Source organism: Macrotis lagotis, chromosome 4 (assembly GCF_037893015.1).
Source record: "Macrotis lagotis isolate mMagLag1 chromosome 4, bilby.v1.9.chrom.fasta, whole genome shotgun sequence".
Classification (NCBI taxonomy): domain Eukaryota; kingdom Metazoa; phylum Chordata; class Mammalia; order Peramelemorphia; family Peramelidae; genus Macrotis; species Macrotis lagotis.
In genome coordinates this window covers 250,690,689-250,707,529 of record NC_133661.1, presented here as the reverse complement: position 1 = coordinate 250,707,529, position 16,841 = coordinate 250,690,689, and the positions used below count along the sequence as shown (strand labels likewise).

Genomic DNA, 16,841 nt, shown 5'->3' with positions numbered 1-16,841 from the left:
TACTATAATAATTCAGACTTTTTCTCTGGTACTAAGAAAGGGACAAAAATTTTATGTGGATTTTTCAGTTCGTGAGGATACTGTGTCCCTCAACCCCAAAATATGGTAGGGATAACTTTACTACTTGACTTTCCCTCTCCGGCACCATAAATGTGGTCCCTTTCCCTTCCTTCTACCATTAATTAATGCCTATGACTATTCAGGAATTGAAACCTTTTTTTCTTTCCCAAAGATAGCCTAAGACCAAGATTGTATTTTTCCAAAGATCTTTAGGAGAATTTTATGAGAAATAAAGTAACATATACCTTTGCAGAGACCAAAATTGTAGCATTTCACAGCATAGGCATCACGTGCAAAGATAATTAGTCAGGAGGACAGCTAAGTGGCTCAATGGATAGAGCACCAGCCCTGGAGTCAGGAGTACCTGAGTTCAAATCTGGATTCAGACACTTAATAATTGCCTAGATGGCAAGTCACTTAACCCCATTGCCTTGCAACCCCCCCCCCAAAAAAAAGATAGCTTTACTGATTTCACTGGGCTGACCTTAGCTCCCCAATTGCTCTGCAGTATATATGATTCTTCATATATGATGAGATTGCAATTCACACTCCTGGGAAACTGGAGTGGGAAGGGATATCTGAGGCACATAGGATAAGCCAAGACCCAAGGAACTAAACTGATTGGTGAGGCAGGTAAAACAAGCCAGGATTGAGCTGTTAAATATTTAACAATAAATTGAGGTAGGTGGTGGAAATTTGCTGGGGTGGGGGAAGGGGAGGTTTATTGGAGGACACATGCACTTTTATGTTTCATCTGCATTATTAACATTTTCTTCATTACTTAAGACAAAATAATAAACCAAGATCTGATTTAGAGTGTTTATAGATTTAAAATTTCCCATTAGCTGTGGAGCCAGAATGAATGAGCTGAATACTCCTGTGGAGAATCAAGCACTTTGATAAATGTGTAGAATGTTTGCCTTTAGGATTATCTATCTAGAACTAGATAGTACCTTGGAAGACATATAGGCTAGCCCCCCTCAGTTTACAGATGAAGAAATTGAGATCCAGAGAGTTTAAATAATTTACCTGTATATTGAGTCAGGATTTGAACTCAGATCTTTTCTTTCCAAATTAGCTCCCTTTCTACCTGGTAACCTTGAGAGACCTTAGGGTATGAGGAGCAAGCAGTTATTTGTAGCTTATCCTCATTCCTTCCCAAAGGTTCCCCATGGAGAATGTAGAACTTTCCTGGCCCACATGTGCCTCTTTGGACATTCCAAACTTAGTGAACAGAAATACAGGGATAATGAGTCCTCATAGAGATTACCATCATTCAAATGTTGAGAGACCAAGCAGTCTATCATCTTTGACCTCCAGTTCATTCTTACCACAAGGATTGGGCTACTGTCAAGAATGACCAATGCTCATGCTGTGAGGACTCTCCCATCTAGAAAACCTCACTTAAAAGGGAATAGAAGGAAAAAAGAACGGAAGCTAGAGACAAGCTGGGTCTGACAATATCATTCCCCTACCTCCCCACCCCAATAAACTCCAAAAAAGGTTTCCTATCACTTCCAGAGTCAAATAAAAAAAAATCCTCTTTGAACATTCAGAACTCTTTATAACCTAGCCTCTATCTTTCCACAGTTCCACATATTCTTTGAACAGTTTTCTTTTTTTCTTAATTTTATTTAAGGCAATGTGCTAAAGTGACTTGCTCAAGGTCACACAGCTAGGCAATTAAATGTCTGAGACCAAATTTGAACTCAGGTCTTTCTGACTCTAGGGCCCGGTGCTCTATCCACTACCCCACCTAGCTGCCCCCCTCCATATACTCTTTGAACCAGTGACATTGGCTTACTAGCTGTACTTACAAAAAATGACACTGTATCTCTCTGATCTGAAGTTCTCTTCCAGATACCTAGAAAATTTTCCTTTCTCAACTCAGCTTTATTGACTTCCCTGGCTGCGTTTAAGTCTCAACTTAAATCCACAAACATTTCCCTACTCCTCTTAATTCTAGTGCCTTCCCTTTATTAATCATTTCCTATTTATTCTGTCTATAACTTGTTTGCATGTTTCCCCCCAGTGGATTCTAAGCTTCTTGAGGGCAGGAATTGTCCTTTGCCTCCTATTGTATTCCCATTGATTAGGACTGCCACTGCCTCATAGTGTTGCTGTTCAAATGCATCCAACTCTTCGTGACCTTATTTGGAGTTTTCTTGGCAAAGATATGAGAGTAGTTTGCCATTTCCTTCTTCAGGGCATTTTGGTGGTGGGGAAGCTGAGGCAAACAGGTTAAGTGACTTGGACACAGCTAGTAGGCCAGATTTGAATGCAGGAAGATGAGTTTTCTGACTCCAGGCCCAAAGTTCTAATCATTATGCCACCTAGTTGTCCATTTTTGTCATTGTTGAGGTATTTCACTCCTTTTAGACTCTCCATGATCCCATTTTGGGGGTTTTCTTGACAAGGATTACTTGACAAAGGAGTGGTTTATCATTTCCTTCCCCAGCTCATTTTACAGATGAGGAATTTGGGGTCAACAGAGTCACACAGCTAGTAAGTATCTGAGGCTGGATTTGAATTCAGGTCCTTTAGACTTCAGGCCCTGTACTCTATCCATTGCATCCCCTAGCTGCCCCAGCTGCCCATAGTAGACACTTAATAAATATTGATTGATAAGAGGATTCCATCATAAACCTTTAGCAGAAATTTGGGAGGACAAAACTATATCTTTATCTTTTTTTTCTGTGGATCTTGGCAAAAGTTGGTCTACTCTCCCCAGATTGAAACTCTTCCCTGTTCCCTGGGGTCTTTTTTGTCCTAGGACTGTGTTGAAAGGTTTCTGTTCACCAGGAGTGTCTTTCATTGTCTCTTCCTCTAGAGACTGGTAGTGGCTTTGAAGCCTCTCTACCTCGGTAAAGGAAAAAAGAGCTAAAAGCAGTTCAAGAAATGTAGGTTGCTGAGTATTTAGAAATGCAGATGGATTGCACAGTCACCTTTTATTTTTATATGGAACATTTGAGTTTTCCCCCCTTTCTGGTCCCCATTCCTGAGCCTCACCCAGCCTAGACCTAGATGAGTGTCACCTGGAGCCAGGCTAGTGTGAAATGGCATCCAGGCATCAGATCAGCTATAGTTAAACAACACCTTGAACCTCTCTCATCCTCCCCCTTACCCCACCCTACCTCCCTCAAAAATAGAAGGCATTAAAAATGGCAGTCCAGGTGGGAGAGGGAAACCTCTAGGGCCAGTTTAAGCAATTGTCTTGGGAGGGGCTGATGAGTGAAGCTGTTTTTAAAGTGGTTTCCAACTTGCTTCATCAGTATTCACAGTGGCAACAGCTGTGGCTCTTCCTAAATCCCTTTCTGTGTTTTTATGATAAACAGAAATACTTCCTCCTGCCATGGCCTGGGCTCCCTTGGGGGGTGGCAGCATAGTGTAATTGAAAGAGCCTTGGTCTTGGCATTAAAAGATCTAGGATTGAGCCTCAGAGAGTCCCAGGTCAAACCCAGACAATCATTACATTGTGCCTTGGTTTCCTCATCTGTAAAAAGGAGATAATAAAATCTGTACTACTTTCTTCACAGGGCTATCAGGAGGAAAGAACTTTATAGATCTTAGAATTCTAAAGAAATATGAATTAATTCAGATTGTCACCAAGTCACTGTAGGACATCAAATGTTCTTCATGTCCATGGGTCTCAGTTTCCCTCTCTGTTAAAATAAAGGGTTTGGTTAGATGATCTTTGAGTCTATCTTAGCTCTGGCAGTCAAAGAGCTGCTGATTCTTAGGGCTAGGACCATCACACAGTTAATGGCAGATTCAGGATTTGAACTCATGCCATGGTCCCATGACCCACAAGACAGGTCTTGGGGAGCCTGTCTTTTGCCCATGCTATTAGTAAGACCCAGCTTTGATACTTCAAACCTACTTCTCCAGAGTGAGCTTTTAGATTGTAAAAACAGGGTTCTCCCCCGCCCATAAAGAGAGCAGACTTTTTGAGGTGTTGAGAGAGGAGAGGTAGAGAAAATAATCTGGGGGAGAGATCCTGCATGCAACAGGGAAAGCTGGGGGAGTGCGTATTCCCAGTGAGGTTTTCTAGCTGTTTCATCTTATTGAAAATTCTTGCTTTTAAATGGGAAAACCTGCGGCAGCTCAAGACAGGCAGAGTGACTCTGGGCTTATCTCTCCCTCTTTCCAGTCAAGATTCACTAGCTTGCCACCCCCTCAAGTTTCTTTCCCTCCCTCACAGCTGGGTGAGAACTGCAGGAGAGAGTGGATTTCCTGAAGTGCAAGAGAAAAAGGTTTTCCTTTCCCTGCTGTCTTTACTCTCAGCACGAATGACAGAAGCAGGGCTGAGATCAGGGCCTAAAGGGCTGCCCTCAGAAAAGGGGCTGCCAACCCCTTCTCTCATTTTGATGATGCACAGCACCAGCACTTAGCCAGCTCCTCCTCTCAGTCCCAGAAGGCTGGGATGAAAGCACTGATGTTCCTTCTTTCTCTTCTTTTATGGTCTCCTCCACTGGTACTCCCTGGGGAATGAGCCATTTATGGCTGATCTTCAGATGAAGAGACAGAGGGTCTGGGAGAGGATGCTGCTAGCATCCGAGGCCAGTGGTTGATCAAGAACCCCAGAGTTCTGTTAATTCCCCCCCCCCAGTTCCTAGTCTATCTATTAACAGTCCTGTCTTCTCCCATGTGGTAATATTAGTTTCTATTTTAAATGGTTCAGTTTGCTTTCCTCCCTGCCTTCCTGCCGGGTGTTTGTAGTGGCTAAAATAATTGGTAATATTTGCACAGATGTGGAGAGACTGAATCCTATTATTGGCTCCATTTGAGCCTTGTTATATTGGGGGTGGCTGTGCCCTGCCCCCAAACTTTCTGCCTTTTTCAGGAGCTGAACTGAGAAGTATGGAAATTTTACAGACCCTCCTGGGCCCCCAGGGAGCTTTGAGCTGCATGGAAAGGTCAGGAAGCTGGGAAGATGAGTCAAACATCCCAGGTTTGACTGGCAAAGACCTAGGGGGCATGGCATTGGATGGTCAGGGTAAAATATGCTGGAGGATGCTCTCACCTCTGCCACCACTGTGATGTTCCAAGACAGTAAGGAGTATGATGAACCCTAGGGGTTTGGGTTACTAACCACTCTTCCAAATGAGATGAGAGGAATTATGTTTAATAGTCAAGCAGTTAACCACCATTTACTGTCTGCTAGATGGGGAACACAAAGACTGAAACAATCCTCAAGGAACATCCATTCTATAAGGACAGACATCATGCAAATAACTTTTTAAATATGGGATATATTCAGTGTAAATAGATGGAAATCTCAGAAGAATGAAGGGGGAAGAGGAGTGAAGGAAGACAATGGGGAAGGGCCAGGAAGGCCAAGAAGGGTAGATAAGGAGGGAGTACCTTTGTTGTTGTTGTTGGGTCATGTCCCTATCCTTCATTTCTTGGCAAAAATACTGGAATGTTTTGCTATTTCCTTCTCCAGTGGATTAAGGTAAAATAGAAATTAAGTGACTTGCTCACAGTCCCTCAGCTAGATTTGAACTCAGAAAATAAATCTTCCTGACTCTGTGCCAGGCACTCTATCCACAGAGTCACCTAGCTGCCTCTAGTTCCATTAGGGAGCCACTGTAGTTTATTGAGTGGGGAGGGGGTAGTGGGGGTGGGATGGCAACACATTAGACCTATGCTTTAGAGACACATCAATTGAGTGGAGGATAGAGTGGGGAGAGACTGGAGCAGGCATACCAATTAGAAGTTTATTACAATAATGCACTCAGGAGGTAATCAGGGTCTGAAACTTGGGTGGTTGCTCTGAATTGAAAGAAGGGAATATATAGGAGATACATTTTTGAAATATAAACAACAGGATTTGACAACATCAGATATTCAGGGTGAATGAAAGGAGTCAAGGATGACGAAGAAATTAAATTGATTCTATTCTGTAATGGATCCTATTATCTATTACAGCTCCATTTTGTATGATTGCTCAAGCTACATATCTTTGTCTCTTTGCTTATGAGCTAAGTTTAGAAGTTCAGTTCTTCTGCTAATCACTGTTCTATTCTTGCCTTAAGGAAGTCTGTTATCCTTGAAAGATGCAGGTGGACACCAGGGAATCTGGGCTGGTATCTTTATACCACCAAGCTATCCTTCATGGAAGTCTGGCTTGTTATCCAAAGAAGTCTGGTCCACTATCTCGAACCTTGCAGATGGACTCAAACAATGAACATTTCTTAGTTACAGAAGGGAAGGAGGGGGTTATTGCTAGCCTGTCATTCTCAATTTCCAGCCAGTCATGTTGTCTTTCACCCCCCCCCCATGATACTGCCAGCCTTATAGCTGATTGCATTTTTCCCCCCACTACCCAATTCTTTGTTCTCATATTTCCCAAAACTATGGAGAAAAGTTAATCCTACCTTGGAGTTTTTGGTGATTGAGAGACGTCATTGACTCAATTTATTGGTAATTGATAGCCTAACTAATAAATTGATCATGCTCAGACCATTGTCTCTCAGTATAACTTAATTTTCTTTTGTGTTTTTCTTTCCTAAATTTCTTAATGTAACAATGATAACAAGATTTTAAGCCTTCAAGCCCTGATAACTTAGAAGATGTTGCTACCCTTGATAGTTATAGCAAGGTTGGGAACAGGTCAGTGAGATAATAAATTCTGCTTAGGCATGTTGAGTTTGATGTCCCCACTGGACATACAATTTGAGATGTCCAAAAGGTGAGACCAAACTGTAACTTGGGAAGGAAATCTGGAAATCACCTGCATAGACATGTTAATTGAATCTATGGGAACTGATGAAATCACCAAGTGAGGTAGTATGGGGAAAAAAAAAGAGAAGGTCCAGGACAGAATCTTGAGGGACTCTCCACAGCTGGCAGGCATGATATGGCATGAAAACCTAGGTCTATAACTCTGATCCTGTTTAAATTACCATTTCCTGCTTCTGAGTAGATGTGGACAATCTAAAATCACCTTATCACCCCCCTGGAACCCTAGAAAAAAACTAGTAAGGACTCTAGAGATGACTAGTTTTAACTTCATTTTTTGCTGTTGTTATTCAGTCATTTGTGACACACTTTTCTTGACAAAGATGATGGAATGATTTACTATTTTCTTCTCCAGTTCATTTTTACAGTTGAAGAAACTGAGGCACACATGGTTAAGTAACTTGCCCAAGGAAGCTAGGAAGTGTCTGAGGCCAGATTTTGAACTCAGGTATTCCTGACTCTAGACTCTGGTACCCTATCCATTTTGCCATCTAGCGGCCCCATTTTATATGTGAGTAAACTGAAGTCCAGAGAAGTATAGTGGAAAGTAGGTAAAATGGGAGCTAAAGTTCAGGTCTCCCACTTCCAGGTTAGTTGCATCTAGTGCTTCTTTCCTTGGCATGGTCCATCAGTTCTGGGACACATCATCCTCTCTTCTGATCAGCTTTCAATGAACCAGCCAAGTCTTTACACTTGCCCAGTTTCCCATCTTAGTTCTTTAGCAAGAGAGTTTGAAGGTCAAGCTTGGGGTGCCTGCTCATATACTACTGCTTCTTCAAAGTCCCTATTCCTTCTTTCCCCTCCCTCTTTTCTTCTAACACTAGAATTAGCAGATACAGTTGGCCATGATCTTTAGATCCCTTCTGCCTCTAAATTTGTATGAATAGATACTACTTCCTCCTCCCTCCCTCCCTTTCCCATTTGAGTAAGTGGGAAAATAAAATGTCTGATTCAAGTGATGGTGAAGAAGCAAAGAGATAAAAGGTACTCATGACCAGAGAAGAAAAGGTTTGAAGAGGATTTTAAAAATTTGGTTTCTTTTTTTTTTCATCTTTGTCTTGCTTTGAAGAAATAGCATAAAAGGATTTAAAGATTCTACAAAGCCTCACTTAAAAATGGATGAACTTATGAAAATTGGTAGGAAGTTGGGGAGAGGAAAGGAAACAAAGGAAGGGAGAGGAAAAGAGAAAGAACTTAGGATCATAGATCTAGAGCTACAGAAATCACCTAACCTAACCACACCCCTTCCCTCCCATTTAAGAAATGAGGAAATGCAGAAGTTAAGAGGCTTACCCAAGGTCTCAAAAGTAGCAGAACAGACTTGAACTCAGATTTATGCATCATCCCATTTCCCTTCACCTACCTTTAAAGATCAAGAACATGTGAGGCAAGGACTCCACCTGAAGACCTTCCTACTTCTAACTGAGGGAGTAATGAGAGTTTTTTTATTTATAAGGTTTTGGCTTATGGTAATAGGTGTTTGGTTGTTCAGTTATTTTCAATTGTATCTGACTCTTTGTGACCCCATTTGGGATTTTCTTGACAAAGAGTCAATTGGTTTGCCATTTTCTTCTTCAAATAATTTTACATAAGGGGAAATTGAGACCAATAGGGTTAAGTTACATACTCAGGCTCACTTAGTAAATATCTAAGACTGGATTTGAACTCAGAAAGATGCCTTTCTGGCTTCAGGTGTGGCTGGATTCATCAATCCAAAAATATTTGAGAGATGAGGCATATGTCTCTCAGTCACCAAGCTTATCTGAACTTTTCCAATAGAATACTTTAAAAAAATTAATTTCATTTTTTGAATGAACAAAAAATTTATTTTCTCCCCCCTTCCAACTTCTTTCTCATTGGACAAAGAAAAAGAAAACCCTTGTAAAAATATGCAAAGTCAAGAACAAATTACCACGCTGGCCATGTCCAAAAAATATTCAGTGGCATTTTGACTAAGTGCCAGCCTCTAACACTGACTCAGGATAAGTGGAAGAGACAATGAGTGACCCCCAAGAGGCCTGAGCATCAAGATTACAAATAGAATGTGCTGCTGTTAACTGCCAGCAAAGAATAATTTGGGCTTCCATAAGTCTCAGCCCCCAGAGCTGCCCATTCAGCTGTGGTGCCTGGAGGAAGTACCTGAAAGTGGAGGGGTCCTAATTCCCTTAACCCCACACCCTCAGATTGCAGGGGAAATAATGTAGCCTCTTTTAGGTTTGAATTAAATTGGAATATGAGATGTCAAAAAGGGAGAACAACCTTAAGAAGACAGGATGAATTGCTGCTCCAATTTAGGACGTTTATGTGGATAAAATTGGATTTGGAGTCAGGAAGAGCTGGGTTCAAATCCTGCCTCAGAGACCTATGTGACTGAGCAAGTCACTAAAACTTTTTGTATTTCAGTTCCCTCAGCTGTATAAAGAGTTGAACTCAATGGTCTCTAAGGTCCTTTCCAACTTTAAATTTATGGTCCTATAAATAGCAGAACTATCGCTAACAGATCGGAAAATTCATCTTTGAAACATTTTCTCCTGCACCTTTGACTGTTTGTTGAATAGAAAGGATTATCCAAATCTTCATTACATATTAAATGTTACCCTCCTTTCTTAGGTTCAGATCAAATGGCAAAGGGTAAATATTTAACAATCAGCTCTCTGGGAAAATATTCACAGGACACACATTTAAATTTAATCTTCATTACTAATGTTTTTTCTTCATCACAAGACTAAACAATAAACCAATAACATATCAACTCCTGACTTGTAGCATTTACCAGTTTCTGGGGTTGCAAATACTTATGCTGAAAATTTAACAATCAGATTTAAGCCAGTTTGAGCTGGTTCTGGTACACTACCCCACTGGAAAGGAAGGTTTGCAGCCCATAATTATCTCCTATACTCTCTAATATCTGTGCCATGCATTGAACACTCATTTTGGGAATCTATCCTGACTACCTATCCAATCTAAAGCTTCAATGTGCACAGGGACCATATGCCTCCATACCCATGGAATCTGGCACAACTTGGAGCACAGCATCAATATTTATTGATTGATTACGCAGTGACATTTCTCTTGGCCATTCAGAGGCCTGTCTTCCTGACACTGCACCTGAGGATATTGCTTATGTTTTTTTAATCTCATGATTTCAGAGACTTTAGGATACTCAAATGATCACACTCAGGGAACCCATCAAGGAACTAGAACAAAACAAGTAAGGTGGAAAAAAGGCATGATGGTGCAGAAGAAAGGGAGAAGCCTCTTGGTGCAGTGGAAAGGACACTAGATTTGGAGTCAGAGGTTATTATTTAAATATTATCTTTAATACCTTAGATAAAAGACAGAAGCAGCTAGGGGAGGGGCATGGTGCACAGAGGGTCAGATCTAGAGTCAGGAAGACTCATCTTCTTAAGTTCAAATCCAGTCCCAGATACTACCTGTTTAACCCTGGGCAAGTCACTTCACCTTGTTTGCTTCAGTTTCCTCACCTGTAAAATGAACTGAAGAAGGAAATGACAAACCACTTAAGTATCTTTGCCAAGAAAACTCAAAATGGGGTTAAAAAGAGTCTAAAAGAGAGAACAACCATAAGAGGATAGGATGAATTGGGGTTCCAATTTAGGACCTTTGGAAAATGTGTGTTTGAAGAAGATTCAACAACAATAACACAAAACCTTGGACAAGTCATATAATTTCTCTAAGCTTCAATTTCTTCCTTTCTAAAATGAGGCAGTTGGACAAGATGATTTCTTTTTTAGGTTTTTCTGCAAGGCAATGGGGCTAAGTGACTTGCCCAAGACTACACAGCTAGGTAATTATTAAGTGACTGAGACTGAATTTGAACTCAGGTACTCCTGACTCCAGGGCCGGTGCTCTATCCACTGTGCCACTTAGCTGCCCCAATTTCTTTTTTTTTTAGGTTTGTTTTTTTTTTTTTTGCAAGGCAAATGGGGTTACATAGCTTGCCCAAGGCCACACAACTAGGGAATTATTAAGTGTCTGAGGCCAGATTTGAACTCAGGTACACCTGACTCCAGGGCCAGTTCTCTATCCACTGCACCATCTAGCCACCCCCAACAAGATGATTTCTAAAGTTCCTTCTGGCTTAAGGTCATATTCCTCTTTGAGAGCAAAGGACAATCAACCATCAGTGTATCGATAGTTGCCCTATTGGGGATCCAACTGAGCAGTTCCAATTGGACAACACAGCTCCTTCCTTTCTTCCCACTGTATCCAATGCCATCTCCAGTCATCCTGTTTTATATCTTGCTGCTGACCCATATGGCTCCAGAGGAGAGAGTGAGGTAAAGACTACATAGTCCTGTTCCATTTAAATCCAATTCACTTGCAAGTCATGACATCATCTTCTCAAGGTCATGGTCCTCTTCTAGAACAAGGACAGACAACAACAAGGACAAAGAACAACAAGGATCCTATGATCTTCTGTCTCCTGGGAGAGAAGGGACCTCATTACTCTGAGTTTTCAGTACCCAATCTGTCTGTTTGCTCCTCTGTGTCTGCCCATGCACTGATCGAGTTCTTGACATTACCACTTCAGAAAAAAAATGAAAGTAAACATATTTTTAAAGGTTTTTAATGATCAATCATTCATTTTTTGTTCACAGTTCAACCATGTCCACCAGGTGGTAAAAAGAAACATTTGACATGTGTTCCCATATATCAAAGAAAATTACTTGAATGTAAAATTCTATGAAGATAAAAGATATGATTTCTTTAAATTTTGTATCTTCCTCAATATCCAGCCCTGTACAAAGCACAGGGCAGGCAATTAGTAAATATTTGTTTAATTGAATTGAAATGGATATTTCCCAAATTTGGTGAGAGAAAAACAAATTGGAATTGATCCATTTTGGTCAGAGCCAGAAGGAAAGTTCAAGATCCATGTGTTGGGAGTTCCAGGTCTGTTTCCAGTGTGGTTTACTGTGAAATATCTTTTGGTTCTGATCAAGTCTCCTGCTTCTTTCTACTTGCCTCATTCTCCATCAGCAACCTGAATATCAAGCAGTTCCACCTTTCTTCCATGTTCTCCCTTCCCTTGGGTCTTGAGAAGGTGGAAGAATTACTACTCACAATATATATGGAGCAGTCTCCAGAAAAGGGACAGAACAGGATGAGAATGAGGTGGGTTTGTGAATTTGACCTGTCTCAGGCTTGCTCTTAAGCCAGAGATGGTACTAGGCTTGGCACAACTTGATTAGGACATTGACTGGTCTCTTCAACAGAGGGAAATGAACAGATTGGAGAGAGTTGAGGGAAGATAGGAAAAAGGAGTTAGGGAGATAAGCACCCTTTACCTTTTATATGGGTGGGGGGCCTACATAAGGGGAAAACTAAATATAATAAGATGAGATTAAGAGTTTCTGAAGCTAGACAGATGTTGACTTGATAGCATTCTCTTCCCCGGATTCTTTTGGGGGGACAGAAATGGGTTCATGTTAAAAACTGAAAGTCCAGGGCTCTTGGCTCCAGCTTGTGTGCAAACACCAGGATTCCTATGATTTTAGTACCCATGGAAAGAGAGATTCAGGGCTCCCCTGAACCACTGGTGAGGGAGGGATTGATTGCTGCTCAAGGGAGGCAATCCAGGACCCCTAGCCCTGGCTGCTCTTGGATAAGTAAGCCACCAATGCCACCACCACTGCAATATAGACACCAGTTCCAATGGTGATGGAGAGGATGGCCAGGAAGAAGGCCCGTCGAGAGGTTGTGCTGGCCAGGTGAAAGTCCCCTTTGGAGATGGCCTTGCTGGTCTAGAAAAAGAGAAGCCACATAAGCAGTACCCTATTACTCTGAACTCATCCTTTATAGGCTACTTGAAGATGGGGATGGGTTAATTAATTCTCTAGGAAGTTGATTTAATTTGATTCTTCCTTTTTAGAGGTCATTCTCTAAAATCCCTTTCTTAAGCCAGTCAAAAGGACAGAATGGATCATTTGAGTAAATAGGTACCATTAAAAATTCGATGAAATTGTCTTGGGGAAAAGTCAGGGCAGAACTGTTCCTAGTTGTCCCTATAAGCATAATGTCTTGTATAACATAAAAAGAGCCACTTCACCCCTAACAGCCAAGTAAAATCATATTTGGGGGAAAAAAACCACCCTAAACTATCAAGGATAGTTTTGAATGGGAAAAGAATACCTTCAAGTTGGGCTATGGGGAGGAGAAGACACTGAGAAAATAAAAGAACATGTTTCTAAATCCCACAAAGTCAATGTGAGGGCTGTTTACATTTACATTCATCTATTTATCTATCTGTCTGACTGTTTCTATCTATCTGTTTTTTGTTTAGTTATTTTTTTCTCAGATTTTTCTTAGACACAGCTGAGAGCCACTTCCAAGCCCCAGATCCTTCCCAGAAGTTATTGCTTGGGATTGTCTGTGAGTAGAAGGCACTAGGATTTAAAGACCAGACCTCCTTTTATGGTGCAAAGCACAGCCAGAATGGTCCTTTCATTTGAAATAAAAGTCATGCTCCATCCTGCATCTCACACCCCACCTACAAATGCCCCACAGTGAACCTTACCCTTTGGGAGAAATAGAAGGCAGCAATACCCAGAGGCCAGAAACAGCAGAGCATGGAAAAGATGGCGAGGCCAAGGTGGTCCCGGGGTGGTAGAGTGAAAAAGCCATCTTCACTCTCACTGGCACTGGAGGAGTCACTCTGGAAGATAGCAGGATGGGGGTTAGGCAGTCTTAAGATAGCCTTGAGTGATAGGAAGGAAAGGGAGCCTTTCCAGGTTCTAAACTAAGCCTAAGGATGAGAATATCTTTGCTACCAGGTCCCAAATTTGAGATGTTTGGCTTTTAGAGTTTTAACTTTTGTGTGTCATGGATCACTCTAGCAGTGTAATGAAGCTTATGGAATCTTTCTTTGAAACATTTATTAACTTTTTTTTCCCAATTCCCAATTCTCTTTCCTCTATCCCTTTTCCTACCCAATAAGAAGTCAGGAAATAGAAAAAAAATTTTAAGGACATAAGATATGCAGTCACCAATATAATAACAACAAAAAAGATTAGAGATCTCCTGAGACTATCATGGGTTAAAACTTCTGCCTTAGAAGCTTCTCTTGAAAGACAGGAATCCCATCTTCTACATAAGACCCAGAAGGAGTCAGCTTGAGGTATCCGAAGGTCTGAGTTTAATCTCAGTTCTTGTTATTGTTATTTGTCCCTTCATTCTAGTGGAGGACCAAGGTAATGTCTTGACTTGCAAGTGAATTGGATTTAAGTGAAGCAGGGTTGTGAAAAGTCATAAGCCTCACTCTCTCCTTCAGAGGGATTGGAGTCCAGTGATAAGACATAGGTCACAAAAACTGGCATTCAACTCCTAATATATGCTAATGGTGTTATCTCACCTGGAATGCACGCCTTTTTACCCCTCCCACCTAGAGTGTTTCTTATTTTAAGCTGCAGTTCAGGCACCATCTTTTGGAAGAAACCTTTTCTGATTTCTCCCAAGTACTTATGCGCTTTTCTCCTAAACTACATTGCTTTTAACTGTTTTGTATATGTTTGTATTATTTATTTTGGTGTTGGTTGGTTCTTGTCCCCTGTTATTGAAGAAGACCAAAATAACATCACTATGTTTGAGACAAATTACAGTGTATCCGACTATGGCTGATTATTTTTGCTGTATATATTTTTATGTGGACTTCTTTCTCCCATTAGAATATAAATTAATTGCAAACAGGGGTTACTTCATTCTTTGTACTTTTATTCTCACTTCCATAACATATAGTAGGTGCTTAATTGTTGATTGATTGCTTTTGAGGACATCAAGTTGTATTATCTTGAGTGATAATGATGTTAGTAGTGCCGGAGAAGGAGGAGGAAGACTCAGTGAATGAACAACCATGAGGCTGCTTCTCTGATCTGGAGCTCTGCAGAGGCTGTTGTGGAAGGCTGATCCAGTGGTCCCTTAGTTGCTAATATATTATCCCAAAGAGGAATGGCCTAAGAAAACAACTCCCTGTCTAGCTCTCTACCACTTGGGCTAGTCAGGAAGCATACCTGTCGGAGTTAAGAATGTTCTAGGTTGGGGCGGGTAGGTGGCACAGTGGATAAAGCACTGGCCCTGGAGTCAGGAGTACCTGGGTTCAAATCGGGTCTCAGACACTTAATAATTACCTAGCTGTGTGGACCTGGGCAAGCCACTTAACCCCACTGCCTTGCAAAAACCTAAAAAAAAAAACTAAAAAAAATGTTCTAGGTTATATCAGTCCAGAAAGTGAGAACCTGGGAAAGAGGTCCCCCCCACCCCAGGATCGTTGGACCCAGAAACAACCAAGGACTAAGTCCATTTCAGGTCCCCTTCCTAGAGGATCATGGGCTGAGCCAATCACATTCTATTCTAGCATTTTGGTTGCCTCGATAGCTTTTATGAATCTAAGACTGTTGTCTTAGTGCAGAGGACAGCAGCATTTTCAAAGCTGAGATATGGCTAAGTATACAAATAATCTAATTTTTGGGGGGGTGGGGTTTTGCAAGGCAAATGGGGTTAAGTGGCTTCCCCAAGGCCACACAGCTAGGTAATTATTGAGTGTCTGAGACCAGATTTGAACCCAGGTTCTCCAGGGCTGGTGCTTTATCCACCACGCCACCTAGCCTCCCCTGGTTTAATATTTTCCATGAGTACACATGGAAAGCAAAAGAATGTGAAACTACAATTATTGATAGCAATTATTTTAGAAATGAAAGCTTGGTGAGGTTAAGACAGTTAACCAAAGTTACACAGATAGACAGAGGCAGAGACAGGAGAATCCATTTTCTTGACTTGGTTCAGGCCCAACAGCCTTCTTCCCTCACCCCTTTTCACTCACAACTTTCCATGAAACTCACCTCATCATCATCTTCTTCTTCCACCTCCAAGAACTCATCTTCCACTTCAAAGGATACTGTCTGAATTGTGGCATCCTCCTCCATCTGACCAGGTCTCTGGACTCCTTCAGGGGTGCTGACCTGGGGATCCGTATCTTCTGTGAAGGTAGTCTCACAGCTATCTCCTTTCCACTCCTTAGTTTTATCCTTCATGAGAAGAAAGTTGGACCCATACAGTGCCTCTACAGCCAGCTGCAGGGATCCAGCATCTAACAGCTGGTGGGTTCTGGCCTGACCAGCACCTCCAAAGAAGTAGGCATAGAGCTTCTCCTGGCAGTCCCAAGTCCCAGAGTCCTCATGGAAGGGATATGGGCTGGTGAGATGACCATTACTCCTGGCCAATAGTGGATTGTGCACATCATTCAGGCTCTCCATTTTTCCAAGGTTGGGAGTAGAGAGGCTGGTGGTGCAGGTGTTTGACTAAGCCACAGTTGGGGGTGGGAGTGGCACCTTCAAAAAGCCTGCTAGAAAAGGAAGACACAGACCTAGTAGTGGGTTGAGGGGTTCATCTAATCATCAGTAAAGAAGAAAACCAGGCTTCAGGAATACTATAAAGATCACACACTTCCAAGGTTTATATCAAGGTGTTTTGGTTGCTCATGTCCATAGGGCCAGCTAGATGGCACAGTGGATAGGGTGCTTCATCCTCCTGAGTTTAAATGTGATTTCAGACTCTAGCTGTATAACCCTGGGCAAGTCACTTAACCCTTTTGGCCTCAGTTTCCTCATCTGTGAAATGAACCTGAGAAGGAAATGGCAAATTATTCTAGTATTTTTGCCAAGGGGTCATGAAGAGTCAAACATGACTGAAATGGCTAAACAACATCAACAATACTTGTATGGGACTTTATTTGTTGATCTGGCATATGCTGATTTCTGCTTCTTGATAAGTCTTATTAGAGAGAAGACCAGGCTTCCTGAGCTCAGAGTCCTAAACTTGGTTAGCCAAAGATGGTAATAGGATCAAGACAGAGTACAGAGTATAAAATTCAGGAAGGTGTTCAGGAGGGAGTGACTTTGGTTCAAGGAATCCATGATTTTAGGGACAAAGGTGACTGAGGGATAATTTTGGTACAATGGAAATAAAGAACTTGGGTTCATAGGATCATATTTCTAGAACCTTAGCAAGCCTTCTTATAC

The 16,841-nt window shown here is 41.6% G+C and overlaps 1 protein-coding gene across 2 annotated transcripts; it reads right to left on the bottom strand.

Moving 5' to 3' along the window:
- Positions 1 to 11,481: 11,481 nt before the first annotated feature.
- On the bottom strand, positions 11,482 to 16,201 carry SYNDIG1L (synapse differentiation inducing 1 like). 2 transcript variants are annotated; one of them, XM_074232063.1, is made up of 3 exons: positions 15,640 to 16,201; positions 13,346 to 13,481; positions 11,482 to 12,572 (listed from the first exon to the last, which is right to left on the bottom strand). In XM_074232063.1, the coding sequence occupies exons 1-3, from the start codon at positions 16,074 to 16,076 to the stop codon at positions 12,414 to 12,416; spliced, it is 732 nt and encodes a 243-aa protein (XP_074088164.1). In that variant the 5' UTR covers positions 16,077 to 16,201; the 3' UTR covers positions 11,482 to 12,413. The 2 variants fall into 2 exon arrangements, with proteins under 2 accessions (XP_074088164.1, XP_074088165.1); XM_074232064.1 differs by having other exon boundaries at positions 13,346 to 13,483; positions 15,663 to 16,201.
- Between the last annotated feature and the right edge of the window lie 640 nt (positions 16,202 to 16,841).

What these genes read in the sequence shown, in the direction of transcription:
- SYNDIG1L (XM_074232063.1), bottom strand. Translation starts at nt 16,076, where the DNA reads ATGGAGAGCCTGAATGATGTGCACAATCCACTATTGGCCAGGAGTAAT. An exon ending in AGTTTCATGGAAAGTTGTGA is followed by an intron (nt 13,482 to 15,639) that starts GTGAAAAGGGGT and finishes TATCTTCCAGAG; the next exon opens with TGACTCCTCCAGTGCCAGTG. An exon ending in CCTTCTATTTCTCCCAAAGG is followed by an intron (nt 12,573 to 13,345) that starts GTAAGGTTCACT and finishes CTCTTTTTCTAG; the next exon opens with ACCAGCAAGGCCATCTCCAA.